General features: G+C 37.4%; 7 protein-coding genes across 10 annotated transcripts; 4 read left to right on the top strand and 3 right to left on the bottom strand.

Annotated features, from left to right (window-relative positions):
• Positions 1-361: 361 nt before the first annotated feature.
• LOC110843622 (COP9 signalosome complex subunit 2) lies at positions 362-3,009 on the bottom strand. Its single transcript, XM_022089605.2, has 9 exons — positions 2,670-3,009; positions 2,403-2,597; positions 2,188-2,313; positions 1,949-2,116; positions 1,674-1,848; positions 1,451-1,589; positions 1,180-1,370; positions 957-1,098; positions 362-882 (listed from the first exon to the last, which is right to left on the bottom strand). Exons 1-9 carry the CDS (start codon positions 2,715-2,717, stop codon positions 738-740), a joined length of 1,329 nt encoding a protein of 442 aa, XP_021945297.1. The 5' UTR covers positions 2,718-3,009; the 3' UTR covers positions 362-737.
• An 82-nt stretch (positions 3,010-3,091) lies between these two features.
• LOC110843982 (N-acetyltransferase ESCO2) lies at positions 3,092-5,058 on the top strand. Of its 2 annotated transcripts, none has more exons than XM_022090058.2 (6): positions 3,092-3,251; positions 3,340-3,708; positions 3,777-3,818; positions 3,910-4,019; positions 4,095-4,317; positions 4,400-5,058. In XM_022090058.2, the coding sequence occupies exons 2-6, from the start codon at positions 3,387-3,389 to the stop codon at positions 4,813-4,815; spliced, it is 1,113 nt and encodes a 370-aa protein (XP_021945750.1). In that variant the 5' UTR covers positions 3,092-3,251; positions 3,340-3,386; the 3' UTR covers positions 4,816-5,058. The 2 variants fall into 2 exon arrangements, with proteins under 2 accessions (XP_021945750.1, XP_021945751.1); XM_022090059.2 differs by having other exon boundaries at positions 3,320-3,708.
• An 830-nt stretch (positions 5,059-5,888) lies between these two features.
• LOC110845027 (tubulin alpha-1 chain) lies at positions 5,889-9,320 on the top strand. Its single transcript, XM_022091383.2, has 5 exons — positions 5,889-6,042; positions 6,289-6,511; positions 7,832-8,291; positions 8,378-8,468; positions 8,559-9,320. Exons 1-5 carry the CDS (start codon positions 6,040-6,042, stop codon positions 9,132-9,134), a joined length of 1,353 nt encoding a protein of 450 aa, XP_021947075.1. The 5' UTR covers positions 5,889-6,039; the 3' UTR covers positions 9,135-9,320.
• Positions 9,321-10,664: 1,344 nt separating this feature from the next.
• LOC118434432 lies at positions 10,665-11,688 on the top strand. The gene is made up of 4 exons (XM_035847988.1): positions 10,665-10,943; positions 11,027-11,236; positions 11,304-11,390; positions 11,474-11,688. The coding sequence occupies exons 1-4, from the start codon at positions 10,686-10,688 to the stop codon at positions 11,660-11,662; spliced, it is 744 nt and encodes a 247-aa protein (XP_035703881.1). The 5' UTR covers positions 10,665-10,685; the 3' UTR covers positions 11,663-11,688.
• Positions 11,687-16,700, bottom strand: LOC110845026 (two pore calcium channel protein 1). Of its 2 annotated transcripts, XM_022091382.2 has the most exons (17): positions 16,648-16,700; positions 16,476-16,556; positions 15,061-15,500; positions 14,960-14,989; positions 14,795-14,898; positions 14,647-14,728; positions 14,455-14,580; positions 14,247-14,390; positions 14,018-14,193; positions 13,843-13,942; positions 13,612-13,762; positions 13,509-13,538; positions 13,216-13,434; positions 13,063-13,149; positions 12,775-12,976; positions 12,676-12,697; positions 11,687-12,604 (listed from the first exon to the last, which is right to left on the bottom strand). In XM_022091382.2, exons 2-17 carry the CDS (start codon positions 16,531-16,533, stop codon positions 11,942-11,944), a joined length of 2,634 nt encoding a protein of 877 aa, XP_021947074.1. In that variant the 5' UTR covers positions 16,534-16,556; positions 16,648-16,700; the 3' UTR covers positions 11,687-11,941. The 2 variants fall into 2 exon arrangements, with proteins under 2 accessions (XP_021947074.1, XP_021947073.1); XM_022091381.2 differs by lacking the exons at positions 16,476-16,556; positions 16,648-16,700 and adding an exon at positions 15,665-15,929.
• A 455-nt stretch (positions 16,701-17,155) lies between these two features.
• On the top strand, positions 17,156-21,168 carry LOC110844577 (zinc finger protein 37). Of its 2 annotated transcripts, XM_022090812.2 has the most exons (7): positions 17,156-17,289; positions 18,531-18,775; positions 18,900-19,001; positions 19,101-19,279; positions 19,342-20,431; positions 20,497-20,795; positions 20,856-21,168. In XM_022090812.2, exons 3-7 carry the CDS (start codon positions 18,946-18,948, stop codon positions 21,077-21,079), a joined length of 1,848 nt encoding a protein of 615 aa, XP_021946504.1. In that variant the 5' UTR covers positions 17,156-17,289; positions 18,531-18,775; positions 18,900-18,945; the 3' UTR covers positions 21,080-21,168. The 2 variants fall into 2 exon arrangements, with proteins under 2 accessions (XP_021946504.1, XP_021946505.1); XM_022090813.2 differs by lacking the exon at positions 17,156-17,289 and having other exon boundaries at positions 18,175-18,840; positions 18,925-19,001.
• Positions 21,151-22,136, bottom strand: LOC110844578. Its single transcript, XM_022090814.2, has 4 exons — positions 21,994-22,136; positions 21,702-21,765; positions 21,544-21,642; positions 21,151-21,483 (listed from the first exon to the last, which is right to left on the bottom strand). Exons 1-4 carry the CDS (start codon positions 22,027-22,029, stop codon positions 21,281-21,283), a joined length of 402 nt encoding a protein of 133 aa, XP_021946506.1. The 5' UTR covers positions 22,030-22,136; the 3' UTR covers positions 21,151-21,280.
• Between the last annotated feature and the right edge of the window lie 223 nt (positions 22,137-22,359).

Genomic DNA, 22,359 nt, shown 5'->3' with positions numbered 1-22,359 from the left:
AGCAGCCGTGATTGTACATAGCTATTAATCTTTAAATTAAAGTAATTTAACGCTGTACTTGTACTGATGGAAGAAAAGCTGCCAGGTTTACGAAGAGAAAGTGGAAAATATTACGCCACCACCAGGAAACGCCCGAGTTTTGGTGGTATTCACATTTTCCGTTGATGAAATGGGGGAGAAAGTAAAGAAGAAGATGATGATGCGTATGTGTGTGTAACTTACGACTTGATAATGATGATATGATTTATTACATACCTATTATTATTATTATCATTATTATGATTATAGATAAACAGATATGCTATTGAAAACTTAAAAAAATATTAAAACCAAATAAAGCTATGAAATGAAAAGTTGACAGTTTTTGCGCAAATATTATTTCATTTTATTTCATCAATCACTTGTATATTATTACATTTTCTTTTGCAATGTTGGAAATCATGCAATTCAGATTTATTTAGTTTTAAGAACAAACAGGATATAAAGAGGGATATTTTTACGGATGAAACAATCGTGGCGAGCTATAAATCTGAATTTAGTTGGTATAAATAAAGGTGCATTTAATGCTTACAATTCTGAAACTGGTGGTGGTATATAATAATTTTTAACAATTTTCGTATTTTGTTTTGACAGTCATGCATTTATACATGCATATGCTGAACTTCGTAAGCTTGGAAGCTATATCAGAAATTGATAGCTTGTTTTATTAAAATTGTTGTTTTGCTGAAAAACTAAGGTTAAATCTTCGAAACGATGGATGAATGTAAAGAAGAGAGTTGAGAGGTCCACTTGTTTAGAGCAGAATATCTGGAAAAGTCGGACCCAGACTCGTGTTTCAGTTCAAGGACAAGATTCACTTGATCAATTTTTCCTCGTACCGTACTGAAAATTCAAAAATCAAATTGCAAATTAGTTGATGTTAATTATTGATTACTTGACTTGCTATTAATGCTTACTTGTCTAATATGCAGGAAACCAACAACGCTTCGACTTCACTAGCATCAATGTTTAACTCTTTTGAAATGAACGGGATGTGAATCCGTGTGTAAGGTTTAATCAACTTTATGAGCACTTGGGTACGAATATTCCTCAATAGATCTGAAATTAATACAGTCGAAATTAGCAAGCACGAGATACAATAGAGACATATTAATATGCAGCATAGAATAATTAAGTTACCTTCAATGTGTTCTCTGATGAAGGGATCGTCCATAATATTAGACCGATTTTGTTTTAATATTTTTTCAAACTCGGTAATATCATTGTTTTGATAGGCAGAAACCAAGTTAGTCATAGCCAAAATATCCGGGTCGTTTTTGTAAGGCTTGGCTTCTTGGGAGTCGAACGGATTTATTCCAGATTTCATTAACCTAGAAAGTCAAACGTTGTTGAGGCTTTAAAATTCAACAAATGAACACCACTTAAATATTTGTTCAAGAACTATTCTTACATATTTGCTAAGACAAGATACTTAAGACACGTGGTTCTGCGGGGATTTCCAGATTCATCATAATTTTTAAACGCTTCAAAGAAATCAGTGTGAGCCTTCTCGAACTCGCCTTCACGCAAGTGCATTTTTCCTCCGCATTCTAATAGTGAGTAACGAGTGATATGGTAATTTAATTATTGTAATTAATGAATTCGAGCACTAACTCGTTTAATTAATTACTTACCTCGGATAACCCCCATAATAAGAGGATGTGGAATGGCAGACTTGATATGAAGCGATTGTTCATACAATGCTTTTAACTTTTTATTGTTTTTCTGAGCTGTGTACATTTGAATTTCCAAAGCATAAATTTCCAAAAGTTGAGTGCCTTTCTTCAAATCATCTTCACCCTCATCAGTCTGAAACGTTAGAGGAAAAATTTTAGTAAACATAAGTATTAAAATAGACAAAATTACAAGCGTCTAAAAAATTAAATTGTGCAAATCTAACCAAACCGACCTGACAAGATTGGTGTAATTGTTTCAGAATTCGTGCCAATTTCTGATAATCTCCTCGATCATAGTACAATTTTCCTAGTTTTGTATTCGTCTTAAACCATAGCCTGTCATTCTTTGCGTCCTTCAACGCATCCAAAGTCGTCTCATAAAAGTTTTGAAGCAGTTCCATCTACACAATTCGTAAAGTTAAGTCCAGACATGATCAAAGTATAAATATTACATAATTAAAATTTCTGTTACGTTTCTAGAATTTGAGATGTAATCAAGAATTGAATTGATGGATTTCTCGCTATGATTCCGAGTAACCGCCGTTTTGATGTAGGTCAACAGTTGCTTGTATCGGTTCATCATCTCGGCATAATTTGTCTATAAAGGCGAAAATAATACAACATAACTTAAGATTAAAGCAGTATCAAACGAAATTTAGAATTCTAAAGAAGTTATTGTCTACTTACAACTCTAAAATTGATTTTTATCATCTGTTTCAAAGCTTTAAATCCCCATTCCCCCTTTTCACTATGTTCTAGGTCCAAAACTCGTTGAAACGAGTTCAGAGCAGCCTTGGGATCCTCTTCCTTTAACGCTTTCGAATTATAATATTGATTCTCAAGGTCTACATCTGGCTCGGAGTTGCTGTCCTCGGAGTATTCCTTCAAGATTAAATTGTTGCTAATTAGAAAGCCACAATTTAAATTTGTTATTAGCAATTATTAAGCACTCACCAATCCATAATCTTCCTCATCGTCCATGAAATCATCCACGTCCGACATCTTCGACTATAAACTATCACTTAATTACTTACGTTAACCAAATTAATTAACACCAAAACAATAACAAAATCCGTATGATCGACTATAAAAGCCCTGGCTCAAAACAATGACAGACCGGGCTGGGTTTGACGGACGGCAATTTTAATCACACCCACATATCAAACGCCACTGGTGGGAGATGGATTCGTAAAAGATAGAAAATTACTTGTTAGCTAATTATCACTAAAGTTGATAAGCCTTCAGATAAGTAAGTAATCAGATATTTAAGTTTTGAGTTGGACTTGCTGTGTTGGTGAGTGAGTTGAATGCCTTTGCTGGTTGGCGCAGATTTCAGCCCGGGATTTCTCACGTCCGGCGGTTCTTCTGCTGCTACTGCTCTTGCTGCATTGTTTTGGAAAATTGACCTCGTCGTTTTTCGTCACGTGTCAGGTGAGGACATTGTCCTGTCGCAGGTCAACATATTTCGGACGGGCAAGGTGTGATGACGAGGGCAAGCTTTGACGGAATGATAACAGCAGCCAGACAGTAGATAAGGTTAGTAGTTTTGTTAAGGTGCAGTTAAATTTGTCATATTTTGATGTTTCCTGAACTGACAATGTCAGTCTGACATTAATTTTTTCAGTTTTCCATTTCATCCCCCTCCCCCCTCAAATTACTAACTGTATCAACATGTCAACTCCGACAACCCCCAAGACCACCAATTCATCTATTTCTAACGGAACAAAGAGATGTCATTCCCCCTTCTTTCCTAATGAGGATATTTCCAACTTGGAGAATGATAGACTGGAGAAAGAAGAAGGAGTGGTGTCACCGTCGCCGTCGTCATCTTCAGTAAGCAGCAGCAGCTGTACAAACAGCCCAAAAATGTTCCCCATCTTTCAAAAGAACTATCGGCCAAAGGAGACCAATTTGTTGAGATCTGTGAAACTCGAGGTGGAGAAAGTTACGCCAAAGAAAAGAAAGAAGACTTTACTCACGAAAGAGACGAATGGTGAGTTATTAAATGTTTGCTCAAAATTCTGCTTAAACCGTAATGAAATTATGCTTGATTATTCAAAGGTATGACACAAATGGTGTTGGACGCCGGGCAGAAACAGATTGGTGAGTATTAGCAAATTAAGCTAGAAATTTTTAATAATGTATCACGTCATATGACCCAGTTTCAATAACAATGTAAATTTTCTAATTATAGGGCCAAAGTATTGCGACGAGTGTGGGCTTTTGTACTCTCCTGGAGACTTCATTGACGAAGAAGAACATCGAAAGGCACATGTTCGGATTCAAAACACTTTTCAACTCACGGTAGTAATTTCATTTAAAGGCAGTTTACAATTATATATGAAATACTTATGTATGATAATTTTTCTTTTGGTTTAGTTGTGGAAAGATGCAAAGATTTTGTTTAACTATCATGACGGGTGTCAAATCATCATGGTGCTTGCCACAGACGTTGCAAGGGTGAAGAACCGGCTGAGAGACTTTTTAGCTTGGTTAGACTCTGAACTTGGTGCTGGTTATGACCCATCCGGAACAAGGAAGTCGGAAAGAATCTTTCTCTACACCTCGCGTACCACTCGGAAGAATGTTGTACGAATTCTTGGTATAACAGCATATATAATTTTAATTTGTCGGGCAATTTTACTAAATTTGTTGCATTATTAAATTTTTTCTCAATTTCTAAGGTTGTGGAATCATGGAACTTCCAGACATTTCAAGAATGATTACTTCACCTCTGCTAGTCGACGAAAAGGGGTTTACATCACAAAATTCGATGGAGTTCGACTCAATTTCCACCACTTCATCGCCAACGTCACAATCGCAATCTCAAAACGATGATGATGATAATACAACAACTACAGTTCAAAAAAATCATTCCAATCACGAGGTTCTCATCGGTGTCACACGATTGTGGACCGACTCTGGGTTTCGGAGACGAAACATTGCTTCAAAAATGTGCGAAATAATGCGCTTTAACAGTGGGATTTTAGGATATGTCGTCCCCAAAGAGAATTTTGGCATATTAGAACCTTCCGATGATGGGAGGGCTTTTATGGCCAAATTTTCTGGTGGTGGGGGTGCCATATATACTTATATGTAAATGATTTAAATTAACCATTTTTGTACTGAATTATAATAATTTTTCAGACTTAGCATTATCATTCAGAGAATTCCTTATAGAGAAAAAAATACGCCTTCCAGTTACTCAATACGCTTAAAAAACATAAATGTACAAGAACAATAATTGTGTACAAAACTTAAACTACATGGTGATTGTATGATAAATTAATAAATTGTATGATAAATTAATAAATAAATGAACTTTTGTACCGAGAAAACTATACGTATGCAGTATGAAAAGGTGCATTCTATTGCAGTGCATGCTATGCAAGTTGCAAGTAAGTGCAGTTGATTTTATTTTTTGTTTAGGCTGGTTATAGATTTACACAGAACAGACCAAGGTTTAAGAAAATGCATTTAGAATGGTCGATACCAATAAAGTGAAGGATGAGGTAGGATAATTTTAGCTCAACAACACCGAAGATGCATTTCACCCCCTACAACATTCATAAGCGTAAATTCCCATGATGATTCCATTCCACAACAAAAAATACAACTGTATATACTAGAAAAACATTCCTACATTTACATGCCAAATCTGCCCTTGTGTAATGAGTTTGGTTTATTGGAGGGTTCAACTACTCTTTGTGTCAAATCGTCGTCTTTTTATACCGCTTCTTGTCTGGCCATTTCTTTCTCTATTCTATCAATCTTCAGAGTAATAGTAGTATGTTTGTATCAATGAATATGGATAAGTAATACTTATCAATTGCATCTCATTTACAAAATTATTTAGCCAGCAATTACTTGAAACCAATCACAAATTGCAATCTGTCCTCAAAAAATTCTAAACGGTCACAAAAATGCAATTATTTATTTTAATCATTCCTAGATGACGCTATTGAACTAAAAATTTAAATCCATTTAGGCTATTCTACCCATAGAAGTGTTCAAAACCAAAATTGCATCGCCAAATATTTTGCATTTACACAAATTTTGCCAACCGTCATCACTTGAGACGTAGCCCTTGTCCACTTCCTCCTACCCAATCTCACTTCAACCAACCAACGAACCAAGCGGCGAGTCAACGGCCACCACCACCACCACTCCTTTTGGCTGCTAAAAAGCAATCAACTCGGCTCACTCGGCTCACTCTACTGCTAAATTTTGGTTAGGAAAGTCAGCGTTACTTGACTCTACCTTATCCAACAAAACCTTATCTTCAACCCTAATTTCTTCACCACTTCAATAATCAAGCATCAAAATGGTAAGTTTCCATCTGGTTGGGGCTGGCTGTACAATTTTTTGGGGGGTTTCCACGTAATTTGGGGTGAAAATGGGGAGATTTTATAACGGGTGGCCGTTAGTGAGTCATTGTAACGGACTGACAGCCGCCATCTTTCCCTTCCCTACCTTGCTAATACACAAAGTTGGGCGTTGGGCCCGGCCGGCTTATCGAGACGGTGTACTTATGCTTGTAACTTATCTAATTACAAATTATGTTTTATTTTAGCGTGAGTGTATCTCAATCCATGTTGGCCAAGCTGGTGTTCAGATTGGTAACGCCTGCTGGGAATTGTACTGTCTCGAGCATGGGATTCAACCTGACGGTCAGATGCCTTCAGATAAGACGGTCGGCGTTGGTGATGACTCTTTCAACACGTTCTTCAGCGAAACCGGGGCTGGAAAGCACGTCCCACGAGCGGTCTTTGTCGACTTGGAACCTACCGTTGTTGGTGAGTAGAGAGAGATTTGGGCATTATTTAATTTTAGTTATTTTTGTCGAAAATTGTAAATAAGTTGGAACATTGGGGTCTAAATTTAACGAGGCTTATGTAAGTTTTACGGCATCCAGTTATCTCATCGTCTCATTTCATTTCACAGAGGTTTTAGATCATGATTAGATTATATTTCATCAGAATTAATTAAAATGTCAGCATTCCATAATTTAAATGTTGATTTATCATGCTCTCGCCTTGGAATTATATAGCGTACCGGCTGAAATTTAGACATGATCTCATCATTATTTTGCTCAATGCGTGAGGTCACCATGTTTCCTGTATGCTTTTTATTTAATTACATATTATGGGGATGGATGGTGGGCGGTGGAAGATCATTATTAATGCTGAACAACAAAAAACATTTCAGTTAGGCTTGGTTTGTGTGGATGTAGAGCACCAGACTTTCGGTTTGCCCAAATAAGGCAAAGTTTTAAGAGCATAGCTAAAGCTTTGTTAGAAATGAGTAGGAGAGATGGCCATGATGGATGCGCCCATACTGCCATTGCAAATGGTATATTACAATGAATTCTTATATTCCTATGCATCAAAGATCACCTTAAATGTAGTGGTGGTATTAGACCATAGCCAGCACCTGCCTGTAGAGAATTCTTATTCTGAGTAGTAGATAATGTTACCAACTTTATTCTGAGGTGGAATTGTGGTCAGGAAAAATCATCGTTGATATGCAGCAGATGGTGCATCTTGGGATGAGCTCGTGATGCTAGTTCATGCTAATGATACGTAGCATTTGTATCTACTAGTAGTTTCAATGCAATGTAAATTAGAATCCTGCCGTATTTAGCTAATATCACTCCATTTGGTAATTGCTAACCAGATTTGAATTCGTTTGATACGTCTCCTACGTTTAAACACACTCTAATTAGAGGTGTACATGAATTTATCAATGATACAATAGTACAAATGAAGATCACAGGTCAATTGTGATTGTGTGTGAGTGAGTAGGCTTGGACTTGTTTATGGATTTGGTGAAAGTCTCCATATTGAGACACCTTTCCTTAGAAGGACTAGACTTTGGAGTTTTTATCACGAAGATGAAATGGTGTGTAATAGGGTGATGTCATTAGACAACGACAACAACAACCACTAACTACTTATGCTTACTTCTATATTTGGTCAAGGCAATAAAATTTAAGTCTGACCATCTGTCGTTTATAAAGATTCATACAATCCAATGCACGTGTGTATTAAGATTAGTGAATTCAATAAATGTTTTATGCCTTCATTTGTTAACAAATTTTTATTGACAATTTCCAGACGAGGTCCGAACTGGAACTTACCGACAGCTTTTCCACCCCGAGCAACTGATCACTGGAAAGGAAGATGCCGCCAACAACTACGCCCGAGGTCACTACACCATCGGAAAGGAAATTGTTGATTTGGTTCTCGACCGAATTCGCAAGTTGGCCGACCAATGTACCGGTCTTCAAGGTTTCTTGATCTTCCACTCCTTCGGAGGTGGCACCGGCTCTGGATTTACTTCCCTCTTGATGGAACGTCTCTCCGTCGACTATGGAAAGAAGTCCAAATTGGAGTTTGCCATCTACCCAGCTCCCCAAGTCTCCACGGCCGTCGTCGAACCCTACAACTCTATCCTGACTACTCACACCACTCTGGAGCACTCTGACTGCGCCTTCATGGTTGATAACGAAGCCATTTACGACATCTGCAGAAGGAACTTGGACATTGAACGTCCCACCTACACCAATCTCAACAGGTAATTAATTAAGTTCATTGATCAAGTTATGTATGCCAAGATGGATGAATGTGATACTAATTTCGTCTTGTTACGTTAATGTACAGACTCATCGGACAAATTGTGTCCTCTATCACTGCCTCATTGAGATTCGACGGTGCCCTGAACGTGGATCTTACCGAGTTCCAAACTAACTTGGTTAGTTTAGCATGTTAAATTTCTCCAAGAAAGATTGGAGTATTTTTCAATATATTCAGCCTGCTAACATATTTAACTCTTCTTTCACAGGTGCCCTACCCCAGGATTCACTTCCCCTTGGTGACCTATGCACCAGTTATCTCCGCTGAGAAAGCATACCATGAGCAGCTCTCTGTCGCTGAAATCACCAATGCCTGTTTCGAGCCAGCCAACCAGATGGTCAAATGTGATCCCCGTCACGGAAAGTACATGGCTTGCTGCATGTTGTACCGAGGAGACGTCGTCCCCAAGGACGTCAATGCTGCTATTGCCACCATCAAGACCAAGAGGACTATCCAGTTCGTTGATTGGTGTCCTACTGGTTTCAAGGTTGGAATCAACTACCAACCCCCCACCGTCGTTCCTGGAGGTGACTTGGCCAAGGTTCAACGTGCCGTGTGCATGTTGTCCAACACCACGGCCATCGCTGAAGCATGGGCCCGACTTGACCACAAGTTTGACTTGATGTACGCCAAGCGTGCTTTTGTCCACTGGTACGTCGGAGAGGGTATGGAGGAAGGCGAGTTCAGCGAGGCTCGTGAAGATTTGGCCGCTCTGGAGAAGGATTACGAAGAGGTCGGCATGGACTCTGTCGAGGGTGAAGGCGAGGGTGGTGAAGAATATTAAATGCCTCATCATCGTTAATCGACATTGCTATGCGTCTAAAATGACTTTTCCCTTCTTATTTGTTACATTTAATATTCTAATATCTGCAAATTTTTCATTTTTCTAGCATTGCTACATATGTCTCAAATATCATTAATGAATGAATAAACACGACAAAAGTTTGCTTTGTTGCATACTAAAAATGAATTGTGCAGAACCATAATTACTTAATTCATACTTTGTGACGTGCATCCGCCCACTTTTTCATTAAGGAAGGTCGTAAGACCACCAGCCAGACTGATACTCTCATCATCATGAACGACATTGATTGCAAAAATGCGAATCCGACTGAATTTACAACAACTGAGCACTTTCTCACGGTGGGTGGTGGACAAAGTGCAGATTAGCTTTCACCGTCGTCATCTTCCGTTCATGAACTTGAGAAGGAGTGGAATGGAATTTCTAATCAGGGACAACAAAAGAAAGTCATGCCTTCACTCCACCAACCGCTGCGTCGCATTCTGAAAAATGATTGATTACTGATGTCGAACTTGACCGAGATTTGCATAGAAATAATGAAAATGAGCGACAGCAGAAGCCACTCCACTTCACCATAATATACAACTCATTTACATATTAACTGTACATTTCTTTAAAAATTTTCCAGTCAGTTTCACTCTGTCGGACTTTCTCCAACTCTTTAATCAAATTTTTCTTTAAAAAACATGAAAAATTTCCGTACGAAAATTTCCCACTATCCGGAAGAAATTCCTATCCACCTTCTCCACTATTCCGAAACCATCGGGGCTCTCAAACCGTTTTTGAACGTATCCCGATTTTTCGGCGTCCCCAACTTCTCCGTGATCGAGTCTGCTGTGTCTCGTGGGGGTTTGTGGTCCTTTCTCACTCTCCTCTCAATCTTCCTCCTTATCAATCAGGTAATTAGATGAATATGTAATTATGTAACCGCACACAATTTTTCTTGTTCTACATTCGTTTAAAATTAACAAACTTCAAAATTAAATTAAGAATTTGAAAAAATATGTATAATTTCATAATCCTTCAGGTCTTCCTCCTCGTTCTCAGGATTGCTGAAGGGGAGGACTTTGTCAGACGATCAGGGCCTGAAGTCATCATTCGCGTGCACGTGATTCTAGTGATTATTTGGTCTCTGGCTTTCTCTCGGAAGTTGTCAGAGACGCTGAGGGTTTCCCCTGTAATAGAGAACAGGATCAATAAGGTATTACTCATGTGTAAAATATGCAGACATGATAAACCACATTTTTGGCTCATGTAAGCCATCAAAATTTATGTAAACTCTTGATCAGGTTTATAGCGGAGCGGATGGCGAATTCCTTGGACCCTGGGCCCTCCGCCGGAAATGCTTTTTCTGGACGATTTTGTACATCCTGTTCAGTGTGGGTCTCATGGCGATGTCCTTCTTCCTTGAAGTCGTCACTGGGGACAAGGTAATAAAAGTCAGTAAACGTTGTGAAATATTATGTATGTGCTTATTTAATTAATAATTTTTTAATTGGAAAGTCCCTGGAGGAGGGCTGGACTTCTTATGGAATGGAGAGTTGTGGACTCTCTTCAAGCATCATACCCTACGCCAGCGTCGCCTCCGTCTACTGTCTCTTGATGGAGCTGATAACCAATTTTCTGTGGCTCTTTGGCGACTGGCTCCTCCTACTTGTTTCACTCATCATGGCGCACATGTTCAGAAGAATAAATGTCAATGGAATTCAAAGGATTGAGCCGGGGAGACTTTCCTCGATTGAGATCGACTTGGTGAGGGAACATCATGGACTCATGTCAAAATTGGTCAAGGTAAGCATACCGGAAGTACGTATAGATAGGCAAAAATATTCATATGTGGAATGAGTGCTTATGTACATGCATGGCGTCTGAAGGATTTCGACGACGCCATTGCCTCGCTTAATGTCATCAGTGTCGTCCTGAACACGGCCTACATCATCCTGTCCATCTACTCCATAGTCACGTTGAGAAGGGGTGAAAGGGTCAATATGGGAGCGAGAGTTATGAAACTTTACGGAAAAATTGGCGTGGCTATTTTCAAGATGTTAGCTGGTCTAATTTCAGCTTCTGTCCTTCATCACAGGGTAAATTATTAAGTAAATTTTATGCATCGGTATCTTTTTTACCCTTAGTTTTACCAACAATAAATAGGCGCATGAAATGATCTCTGAAATACGATCGTGGCCAATGGCTCGTGAATTTAATGACTTTTCCCTCAACAACGGACGTGCTGCAGTCGTAATACTTTTTCATGAACATAATAATTTATAGTGCTAAATAACTGTAACGATAACTTGTTGAACATCTAAATCTTTCCCTAGATGCAAGCCTTCGTAAGTCAATTAAGTCAGGGGGATACAGGACTCAGCGTAGGGAAAGTGGTGACCATTACGGGGAAACTAATGACAGTTTTGGCTCTTGGCGTCGGTGTGTTTGTCGCGTTTGCAAGAATTACAATATCTTCTTGTTCGAGAGGGGGAACAAGGACATCTTCACTGAGCAGTTTTTAAGTGAATACAACCAGAAAAATTGTATATCGTTGCATAACTATTTATTTATTGCCTTGCGTTTATACATATGTATAGCTTACTTACATATGTGTAAAGTGTTTGCACTGATTTATTGCATAGAATTATGGTGAGATAGGCATGCACATATTTATTATTACCTATTATGTATCAATATTATTGCACTGTTCACTTTTAGTACTTTGGACTTTTTGTTGATAAATATATATTGTCTTTCACTATATTTAAATATATCATGTATATAAGTATAAGATTCTAATTCTATAGTACAGGCTCAGTCTCTCGTAACCAGTCAGGAATTTCATTTTTGAACATTCTCTTGAATAAAATTTCTTTCGTTCTTCGTCTAAACCCAACATAATGGACACACCCTTTCACAGCCAGGTCTTCCCCGTAGTCTTGTAAAATGTGTGCCCTCTTGGTCGGCTCGTCAGCATATTGTCGGTAGCAAAAGTCAATTTCCTCTCCAGTCAGAGGAACTTCCGTTCTGAGCATTTTCTCCTCAGTCTTCTTATCCATGGCACGTTTGTACTGGATGCGGAAGAGAAACGTGTCCAGGATAAATGCGACAATGATCGTTATCAGGACCATCGTGACCAAGTAGAAGGACATGAAGTAGAGACGACTCCAACCAGAAGTCACCATGGCGTGTCCTTCCATAATTACGTACCAATTGTTGACAACCGTTAATTCAAAAAGTGTGACCCAACTTGCAGCCAAATTGGAAAAAGTATTTAAATAATAATGTAACTGGAAAGTCGTGTTTAGTCCATCGTCCGCGTAGTACGGTTCCAATAAAGTTCCGTTGCAGCAATTTCTCAGAGGAATGTTGGCAAATAGCTCCATTCCCACGATGGAGTAGGCGTAGTAAAGTAAGAGTATTACTGAGGCCGCTGATGACATGGGTGGAATTAGGATGAACAGCTTTTCAAAATTAATAACAACAAATTAATAACACGAGCGACATATTACATAAGAGCATTAATTATACTTACTGTTCCAAAAACGTCACGGTATCTGGGAAAAGTAGACACGGAGGATTAATTGAGTAACTGATATTTTTGTAAATAATTAAATACAACAACTACTTTTACCTTTTTTTGAGCTTAAATAATCGAAGCAGTCTCAGTGGTCGGACAAACGTTAAAAGTTCGCTCCAACTTTTGAGAAATTCGACGAATATTATGGCAAAGATAAACAGGACAGACGCTATTAAGTCGAAAGTGTGCCATCCTGAGGAGAAGACCCGTTCAGAACCCCAGGCAGCAATTTTCAATCCCATTTCGATCATAAACCCTGTACATTGAAACAAATAATACAAATATGTGCATACGGTCAAATATCGGTCCGTATTGAATTTGGCATTATTTGTATAATCTAACATGTGGCAAAAACATACGAATCCCAAGAATATCCTCCCTGCACCCATCTTGCTACCATTGCTACAGTGTTCAAAATTATGACGCCGTCTGAAATCATACAATAATATGATGGATGACAATTGAATGAGGCTATATTTTTATGTATTAACTCACTGAATAGATGGTCAGCATATGGAGAATTTAAGAATCTTTGAGCTTTCACGCCTAAATCCGCACAGAAAATCCATTGACGCTGGAAGCCTGAATTGTTTTTGAGTTGGGGTTCCCACTTTAAATCCGCAAATTCATAAAACCGACAAAATTCTTCGCGACTTAAAATACCATCTCCGGATTTGTCCAAGGCCTTGAAAGTTAGATAAATATCGCGAAGAGCTGTATATAACAAAGATTAGTTGTTTTCGATCAAAATTGTTTCATGAACTCAAGAAACGAATTAATTTACGTACATTTCTTTGGCGCAAACTGCGTCATCATCCCTAAAAGAAACAAAATAAAATATATCATACATGTATGCACAATATTTTCTGATTTACAAGGATTAATAAATACCATAAAAATGACGAAAAATAATGCCATTCGGATTGGATTTCGAGACAAGTAAATTAAAAGAGTAATGACACGCTTGACGCTTGTGAACAACTAATTTTCTGAATTTTTCTTTTTCCAATGTTGTGAATGTATCGTAAACCACGGCCAAAAGCTGAAAGTATAAATAACATTACTTAAAATGTTTCAAATATCTAATATCCATTTCAAATAGTTATTGATCTGCTAACTTACCAAATTCATAAACAAGTACAACACTGTAACAAGGTACGCCACAAAAAAGAGGACAGACCAACGACTTCTATTGTAGGATGGCATCATTACATCAGGGTAGCTTTAGTTTAAGACGTAACATAATTATTAGACTGTCAAATAGTTAAAAAATATGCTCATGATTAGATTAGCCTACTTGGCTGTCGTCAGTAGAACAAAGAGATTAACGAATGAGATGTCCAACGACTTGAAAAATGGATCCGTCGTTCCGTCCGCGTGTCCAAACAAAAAGTGACCCAGCAAGGTGAAAGTCAAAATGAAGAAAAAGAGTAGTAACAACATGTCGATGATTGGAGGAAGCGTTTGCAAGACCTAAACATCTACTAATTAGTAATGACAATTTAAATAAAAATATTAATACTGACCTCTCGAGTGAACCTCCTCACACCGCGACAATAACGATTATCGACGAGAAAAATGGGGCGCAAGGCACGAGTTATTCTCACATGGGAGGACTGACGTAATAAAACGGCTACAGCTTCTATGATCATCACCACCATGGTTAATGTCTACAATATGACAGGATCCATTAATTTCACATAATAGTTAATGTGGAGAAAGTGGAGAAAGTACCTTAATTAAAGTCCGCTTATGTGAAAATAACGTCGAAATTCCTAGCCATCGTAGTTTTAGAATTAAGCCTAACGCTATAACGGCTAGTGCACCCAGTTCTAATGATGCGTGTACTCCCAGTGGTAGCTGCAGTATAAAAATAAGTGCATACATTAAAATAAAGCATTTTCACTAAGAATAAATAGTAAGTACCTCCAACATATCTACGGCCGGAGGTTCCGTCAAAGCTAACGAAAGTAAAACTAAAGACGCCAACAGGTCCAGTACATAAAACCTGGAAACGTACGAGGGTTTTATTCGGGAGTGTGAGGTTCAAATCCACAATAGAATGTAAACTAACCAAGAAGTATGCGCCATTATATACGCCGGTAAGGATTCTTTGCGTTTCGGATGAGTGGAAAACTGATCATTATTTGCACCCTCTTCTAAATATATGGCACCTTCCTGCACACAAATTATTTAATTACAATTCGGTCATAAAGTTTATAAATGAAATTTCGCCTACTTGATAGTTCATCGCCCATTGCGTGTCTGCCTACAAAAGAAAAGAATAAATTCAATCACTTTGCACTTAATAACATTTACAACGTAACATTAGAATTGTACCATCCGCATCCCAATCAGATAATAACTTGGCTCGATAGGATTTGACATGCGATGACCCCTGGACGCACTATCCTGCTGTGGTTGTTGTTGCTGCTGCTGCTGGCCATCCTCACTCGACAATGGGACTTCGACCGGAAATTGACCCATATTTACGGGAGGTCCAGTGTCAGCTTTAAAGAAACCAAATCCCAAAACCTTAGCAAACTTGGACTCCTTGAAGGAAGTTGAGGGTCGAGGGGTGCGTGAGTATGACTCTGTCAAAGGGGAAGAAGTTCCCTCCTCGTGTTGAAGAGGGATGGGGATTGAGGATTGCTGGGAGAAAGCAGCAACAGCGTCGTTACCACCACGAATACCACGACCCACCGTCCAGGAGGGGAATTCGGTTTCAGCCCTACCCAAACCAAACTGTTCTTCAAGGGATTCGTCGCCCTCAACGCCGTCTGAAAGTGAAACGAAGCCACCTTAATTGTTTTCACTTTTTCACAAGTTATTATGTCACGTTGTGTTATAAAATATGTTACACATATAATGTCCACACCAGTTTGGTGTGGAAAATCCCAAACTATTTGCAAGTTCGTAAGCTGCGTCGCAAATAAGTAAATACCTCCGTTCGTGTGATCTGCAGATCTTGTCGAAGTTGTCTTGAAAGGATTAGTTGGCGTTATTTGGAGAGATCTCGCCCTAAGTTTGCCAAGTCTTATTAAGACTTCCATCATATGTAAGTCAAGGAATTACAGTTGGGGAAATTATAACTATATTATTTATCAATCCCTCATCATGCGTGTGATTGATAAAATGTCAGATATTTAAGATGGTTTTACATATTCGAGTTGGGAAGGAGGATATGGTTTATTGATAAAGATGATGAACTTAAATGGTGGAGGTAGTACGTATATTGTACATATGCTATTCTGATATGATTCTGTACAAATTGTATATGCAAATGTAAATGATAAAATTGAATAGCGTTTTCTGGTCGCATGTGTGATTTGAATACATTAAAATAATAATCCACATCATTCAAATTGAGATGGATTAAAGTATTGAACTAACTAATACCACCAGTAGCTGTGCAGACTCTGTAGGGTACAATTAAAAGTAAAGTGACTCTAAAAAATCATACCAAACAGTTACATAAAAATTCTGACTTGGTGAATATGTGTATATATTTATATGCATATTGGAAATATTAGTGTTGCAAAAATGCAATTAAACCTTCCTTAAATTACCAGACTGGAAAAAAATTATTTAATTATTTTAAAGTATAGATCATCCGATGGTGAACGTGAAAGCAAAAGTGAAAGCATTATTTATTAAGCGTCATTTAATGTGGTTTAAGAATTTTTTTGACAATCTGAATTATACGAGTGCTAAATTCACAGCAAACATAAACTAACTACGCTTAACAAACTTACCATAGTTTATGCTATAAGTGAGTTTCCTCTCTTCAATGTCGTCGGAATCGCTAGCCATTAGATATGTATGCTTTCACCGGACTAGAATCGTACCAAAAATGCACACACAAAGTTTAAACTTGCATTTTTTTACGAATTATATAATTTCAATCAAAATTTTAGTTTGATTTACCTTTCTCACCTACAATCTCTCTCTCTCTCTCCCTTTATCTCTCTCGTTTAATTGATACTTAAAAATTTAGTAATCGCAATGTACATAAAACTGAGCACAGACTTTAGCAGTCTTTTATCTCACTTCTCGCGTAATCAAGTTGTGATGTGGTTGTGATATTATTTAGTTTTAAAAATTTAAGCACAAAAATGAAAATGAAATATAAAATAAAATTCACAACTAATTAATACGTAATTTAATTTACACTTTGTCCTCCACGACACTAGTCCACCCTCCTCCATTTCAGTTTTAACTGGACATCTTTACTTGTATTTATCACTTCTCTGTGCATTCAATTTCTGAGTTGTATTACATAAAAGCCTGTTTGTTACGCTGTAAATAGGATGTAGGATGAGATCGAGTTTAGTTTGTACGTATAGCTCATTAATTTTTGTTGGTCAAAATGCAATCATCGCATTTACAGTGTAATTTTTGCTTAGTATTGGTTTCTCTGATATGAATGGAATCTCTTGTACACTTGTTGCTTTTATCAACAACCTAAATGATTATGATTCGAACTAATTGATGATATGCATCTGTGATTGATTTGTCATCTTGTGTCTTGTTAAGTGGAAGATAATCTGTGTCAACAAAGACAAGCCAGTTAATACTTGAAGATTTCAGATTATTGCCGAAATTGAGATAAGGGGAGATCCATAAATTATGTCACGCAAAAAAGCCCTTTTTTAGGACCCCCCCACCCCTGTTGTCACGCCTTTGTCACGCTCGTCATGACCCATCCCCCCCCCCTTGTCACGCCTGAAAATCTGAATTTTGCCAATTGCAAGAATATTTAAGATGTATATGTTCTATAATATAAAGAGGAGCGAGTAGTATATGTAAATACATATGTAGGGCGTAATATCAAAACTCACAAAGGAATCTTATTTACTTTGTCTCCAGGATTTTGCACAAATTAACTTTATTTGGCCGATAATTCATGAAGCCACTCCTTTGTCATAGATGTGGTGCAAATTTCAGTTGAAACGAAATATTTCGCGATAACTGAGTGAAACCCGTGTAATTTTACAGGATAGGAACAATTCTTGGCTCTATTTATACCCATATCACACCCTTGATGGAGTGAAAAATCAGTGCGTGATAGATTTGTGGATAACAACCTTTTCCAAACTTCCTGTTCATTTTTTATTATATTTAGTTTTGAAAAGTTTCAATTAAGTTGAAAAAAATCCGCCAAATTTTTCAGTTTTCTTTGATGTTATTGCGATACATTTTTTTAATTGTTAACATTTTTAAATCATGCAGTTGTCTTCAATTAGTACACATTTTTGAAACCATAAAAAATAGGGCTCTTCCGGCCGAATTTGTTAAATCGTGCAAATTTTTGGGGATTTAGTAATGTTTTTTAATTGTTGAATGAATTTTTGCAAAATTATGGCGATATTTTGAAATTGTACATACTTTCAAATTTATGGCATCATGAATTCTTTTAAATTTAAATTTTTGTAATTTACAAATAATTGAATATTGTGCAAATTATTTAAAGGTTTGAACAAAATTTAGAAACTTGGTCGAAAATCTCAAAATCTAAAACTTGGTTGAAATTTTGGATGCTTTGGATCAAAGATTTAATATTCGGGTGGACATATATTTCTAAAAATAATTGCGAAACTGTAGTTTGGTCATAGTCGGGGAATTAAAATGTGAGTTAAAGTTTGCATTATGTTAGGCCTGCAAAACGTGATGTCACGGATCAGCTAACCCCCCCTCCCCGTATGTCACACTTTGTCACGGATGCTTGGAACCCCTCCCCCCCATCTTCAGCGTGACATAATTTATGGATCACCCCTAAATAAGGCAAACGTGTGTAAATTTCCGTACAGAGTTTCAAAATAATACTGTGCAAAACATTGGAGTAAAAAAAGTGAAACGAAACGTAAACCGACTGATTCCCACTTTTCCCCGTTCAAAAATAACATGGATTTTCTAGTTTCTTTTCCTGGAGAAAGTTGAGCCTCCATCCAGCAACTTCCAGCTTTCACTCCACTTTTAATGTCTGGTCAGCTAATTCATAAAAATCCAGCGATTCAAGCACCAAATTGCAATTTGACTTTAAGAGACTTAACAGGTTTGTCATCATTTGTTGTGTTTGTTTGGCTGTAAATTGCTGGCTTGGCTATCCTTCTTATCAAAGTAATAAAAATGGGTTTGTTTACTATTGTTTTATTGATTTGATTAATTTGTAATTGCAGTATTACTGTTGGCCAATAATTGCAGAAACTAAAGTGTAAGCAAAGAATGGACCCCATGGTTGGTAGCGGGCGTGGAGGGAAGCGAAGTCACACCCACAGCAGGTACAATGTTCGACCCTTATATAATTTTAAATTTTCATGTTTATGCAGAAATGATTGGTTATCCTTTTGACGATGATTATTTTCTTATTGATGATATAGCGTGATGGGTGGCGTTTCCCCCGAAGAGGAAAACAGCAATAGCAATGTGGTCTCTTTATTGGAAGTTTGCTTTCTCTGCAATCGTCGCTTTCTCTACGATTTGACTCTGGAACCGACAACAGCACAAGATGGACTTAAAGAGGAAGACGTCATACTTCACATGTTCTTTGATGATACAAGTAATAAATGTTCACATTCAATATTACATTTGATGTCTTATAAACTAAATATTTTTAAACAGGTGCCTTAGAGAAATCGCTGCTGCAGTGTTGTTCGTTTTGCAAGACTCTCTGTAACTCGTTACTTAATGCGAAATCCACATTATCAGATCTTATCGATGAGATTAGCAGCCTTTTACGTAAAAGCAAACGGTTATCTACCTCAGCTTCCTACTTGCTATCGAAGCCTCGCGTGGTAACTCGTCTCTTTCAAGATCAACAACACCCTCCTCAAATTACCTACCTTAGTGGCAGCTTAGGAAATTTATCGTCAACCATTCAAATTCAACTTGACTCTGATTATAATAATTGTAGTTCTAATTCTGGATTTCCAAGTCAATTCATCCAGCTTGGAAACAGCAACAACAGTTTAGAAACATTGGGTGAAAGTAGCAACGTGTCGAAGTTGGATGAAAATGCAATTACCAGCCCTATCCTGAAAGAATCAAGTAATCAATCAAGTCCGAATAGTGCAAACACCACAAGTTTCAGCTTTTTATCCCCTTCGCGATCGTCAAAAAAGTTAAAGCTCGATAGTTTTATCCCACAAAATGCCTCAAAACCAAAATCTTTACCAAAAGTAAAAACGCATAATAAAAGAAATAAACAGCAAAACCCAACAAATAATAATATTAGCCCTGATATTAGTGGCGATATTAATCAGATGACCCCTATCCTTATCACTCCAAATAAAAAGACGGTAATGGTATCAAACTCTTCCGGACGATTCGTCGTCGTTCAGGAACAGGAAGAAAATGCTCGTGATGTGGAAGAAGATAATGTAATTACCTCAGATATTCATCAAGGAGCGGATTACAATCAAACTTATATCATATTCGAGTCCTGTCTTGATAAAAGTGATGGTGTTCAGCAACATAAAGAACTTGTTCTTGTAAATAATGAAGAAAAAGATCTTGGGGTTACACTAAATGGAGATAATCAAGAACAATTGGTCAATGCCAACCGATCAAAACCCAAAGGAGGAGGAGGCACAGGCGGAAAGTTCGTCTGCACCATTTGTCCCAAAAGTTTCAAATGCAATCGTGATTTACAAAGCCACATTGGCTCACACTCTCAATCTAAACCGTTTTCTTGCGAAATCTGTGGGACCAGGTATAATAACTTAAAAATTATTGTGGAAGCCATACATTAACGTTTGACTTTTATATTAATAATAGTTATAGACAAAAGAAAGCGTTGGACATACATTTGGGAATACACCGAGGAGAATCCAAATTTGAATGTGACCATTGCAGGAAAGTTTTCACTCAAAAGGTCGCCCTACTAAGACATCTTCCTCTCCACACGGGCGAAACGATTTATAAATGTGATCTCTGCAACAAAGGATTCCTCCATCACTCCTCATTTGCTCATCACAAATTGACGCATTCGGGACAGAGGAATTTTCAATGTCGAACATGCGATCAGTACTTTTTTACTTCGTCTCATTTGAAGCGACATTATCGTACACACACGGGTATGTAAAACTGCATACAATTAATTAATTACAATTTTTAAATTTATATATTATTTATAGGGGAACGGCCGTATCGGTGCAATATATGCGATAAAACGTTCAACGAAAAGTCCAATTTAAAAGTTCACCAAAGAGTTCATACCAAAATACCGGCTTTCCCATGCTCTGAATGTGATAAAGGATTTGACAGAAAAAATAAGCTCAAGACACATCTTCTAACCGAACACCCTCAGTCAATGCATGAGAATCAGGGAGAAGTGCAAATTGATTTTCAGGTTACCTAATAAATTCAAAATTAAGATGTTACTAGTAAGAAAATTATAATGCATTGCCATTATCCTAATACAATTTAAAGTCAATTGTTACACATTAATTTAATTCGTCTTTATTTCTACTCCATATCTTGAGTAGTGTGATGGATGATTCTTTTCTTGAAAAACGATTGATAGTAGTACACCGAGGATTGCATACAAACTATTACAAACTCACAATTGTGCCAAAACATAATTCCTGAATTGTGCCAAAACATAATTCCTGACATCTTCATCAGCAGCTGGCAATGCTTGGCGTTGGTAGTTTAAGTCCAGTTCCATCAATGTCTCCTCTTTACGGGCATAGTCGTCACGCAACTCCTTCTCATATTTTACAGACGCCAATATCGCGGCGTCAATCTTTTCATGGTCTTTATCTAAATGTCCACACTCATGAAATATTGTTAGCATTTTTACGTGTTGAAATGTTATTCTACCTGAGCTCGTCCTGTCGCGTTCCAAATTTAGGTTAGTTCTATCACCCATTTCAAGTTGTATTAAGTTTTGAATACTAGTCAGTCGACGCTTGTACGTGGCTGCCAAATAATTTACATATAAATAAATAACAATTATTGCATTATAAAATATAACCCACCCATGCAAATCATTTCAATCCTATTCATCCTTCTCGGTGGGGGAGGGCAGGTTGGAAGCACACCCTAGAAATATAATAAATTGTTGTATATGATAAGATTAAATTACTACCTTCAGATTATAATGAAAAGCTAAGATAATGTGACCATCAAGATCTGAGAATGACATGTAGAGGGTCTCTCTCCTCCTGAGTGAAATTCACATTCACATGTTACATTCTGCATATCTCAAATTTCGTACAATTTGTTTAATCTGAGCGTCTAATTTGGGTGTGCATGAAGTTGTAAACTTACCTGGAATAAAGGCTGATTAATGAGTTCACCACCCATGTCTTTTTATCCCTTGATCTTGATTAAATATGTTCCTCGTTGACGAGTATGGCCGGTACTGTTGACTCTAAAAGCAAGCCATTTTATGCTTCGTTTCTAAATTTAAAAGGGTCCATTTCATTTTTGGTTCTATGCATTTTTATTAATAGGTATAGAAAAGGCTGTAGAATGAAAAGCATGAAGACAAATATCTTATTTTCTTGGAAAATTTTAAGAGTTCGTTGCTTGTGTGTATGAGGTTATATGTGCTGCTTAAAATCCCTCCAATGAAATAAAATTTGGAAATGAGTTTCCACTGCAAATTGTAATTAATTATAATTACAATTTTAC

This window comes from Folsomia candida, unplaced genomic scaffold (assembly GCF_002217175.1).
Source record: "Folsomia candida strain VU population unplaced genomic scaffold, ASM221717v1 Fcan01_Sc002, whole genome shotgun sequence".
Classification (NCBI taxonomy): Eukaryota; Metazoa; Arthropoda; class Collembola; order Entomobryomorpha; family Isotomidae; genus Folsomia; species Folsomia candida.
Note: the sequence above shows the minus strand (reverse complement) of the source record. Positions and strands in the feature narration are given on the sequence as shown.

Bases quoted from the DNA above. Each gene is read 5' to 3' on its own strand.
- LOC110843622 (XM_022089605.2), bottom strand. From the start codon at position 2,717: ATGTCGGACGTGGATGATTTCATGGACGATGAGGAAGATTATGGATTG. The intron at 2,598-2,669 runs GTGAGTGCTTAA...TTAATCTTGAAG, and splicing joins ATGAGGAAGATTATGGATTG to GAATACTCCGAGGACAGCAA. The intron at 2,117-2,187 runs GTAACAGAAATT...CGAATTGTGTAG, and splicing joins ACATCTCAAATTCTAGAAAC to ATGGAACTGCTTCAAAACTT.
- LOC110843982 (XM_022090058.2), top strand. From the start codon at position 3,387: ATGTCAACTCCGACAACCCCCAAGACCACCAATTCATCTATTTCTAAC. The intron at 3,709-3,776 runs GTGAGTTATTAA...GATTATTCAAAG, and splicing joins ACTCACGAAAGAGACGAATG to GTATGACACAAATGGTGTTG. The intron at 3,819-3,909 runs GTGAGTATTAGC...TTCTAATTATAG, and splicing joins CGCCGGGCAGAAACAGATTG to GGCCAAAGTATTGCGACGAG.
- LOC110845027 (XM_022091383.2), top strand. The intron at 6,512-7,831 runs GTGAGTAGAGAG...GACAATTTCCAG, and splicing joins CTTGGAACCTACCGTTGTTG to ACGAGGTCCGAACTGGAACT. The intron at 8,469-8,558 runs GTTAGTTTAGCA...CTTCTTTCACAG, and splicing joins CCGAGTTCCAAACTAACTTG to GTGCCCTACCCCAGGATTCA.
- LOC118434432 (XM_035847988.1), top strand. From the start codon at position 10,686: ATGGAGAGTTGTGGACTCTCTTCAAGCATCATACCCTACGCCAGCGTC. The intron at 11,237-11,303 runs GTAAATTATTAA...AACAATAAATAG, and splicing joins CTTCTGTCCTTCATCACAGG to GCGCATGAAATGATCTCTGA. The intron at 11,391-11,473 runs GTAATACTTTTT...ATCTTTCCCTAG, and splicing joins ACAACGGACGTGCTGCAGTC to ATGCAAGCCTTCGTAAGTCA.
- LOC110845026 (XM_022091381.2), bottom strand. From the start codon at position 15,776: ATGATGGAAGTCTTAATAAGACTTGGCAAACTTAGGGCGAGATCTCTC. The intron at 13,763-13,842 runs GTAAGTTAGCAG...TTATACTTTCAG, and splicing joins TGTACTTGTTTATGAATTTG to CTTTTGGCCGTGGTTTACGA. The intron at 13,150-13,215 runs GTGAGTTAATAC...GTATGATTTCAG, and splicing joins ATATGCTGACCATCTATTCA to ACGGCGTCATAATTTTGAAC.
- LOC110844577 (XM_022090812.2), top strand. From the start codon at position 18,946: ATGGACCCCATGGTTGGTAGCGGGCGTGGAGGGAAGCGAAGTCACACC. The intron at 19,002-19,100 runs GTACAATGTTCG...TTGATGATATAG, and splicing joins CGAAGTCACACCCACAGCAG to CGTGATGGGTGGCGTTTCCC. The intron at 20,796-20,855 runs GTATGTAAAACT...TATTATTTATAG, and splicing joins ACATTATCGTACACACACGG to GGGAACGGCCGTATCGGTGC.
- LOC110844578 (XM_022090814.2), bottom strand. From the start codon at position 22,029: ATGGGTGGTGAACTCATTAATCAGCCTTTATTCCAG. The intron at 21,766-21,993 runs GTAAGTTTACAA...TTATATTTCTAG, and splicing joins TTAATCAGCCTTTATTCCAG to GGTGTGCTTCCAACCTGCCC. The intron at 21,484-21,543 runs GTAGAATAACAT...GTGGACATTTAG, and splicing joins ACGCGACAGGACGAGCTCAG to ATAAAGACCATGAAAAGATT.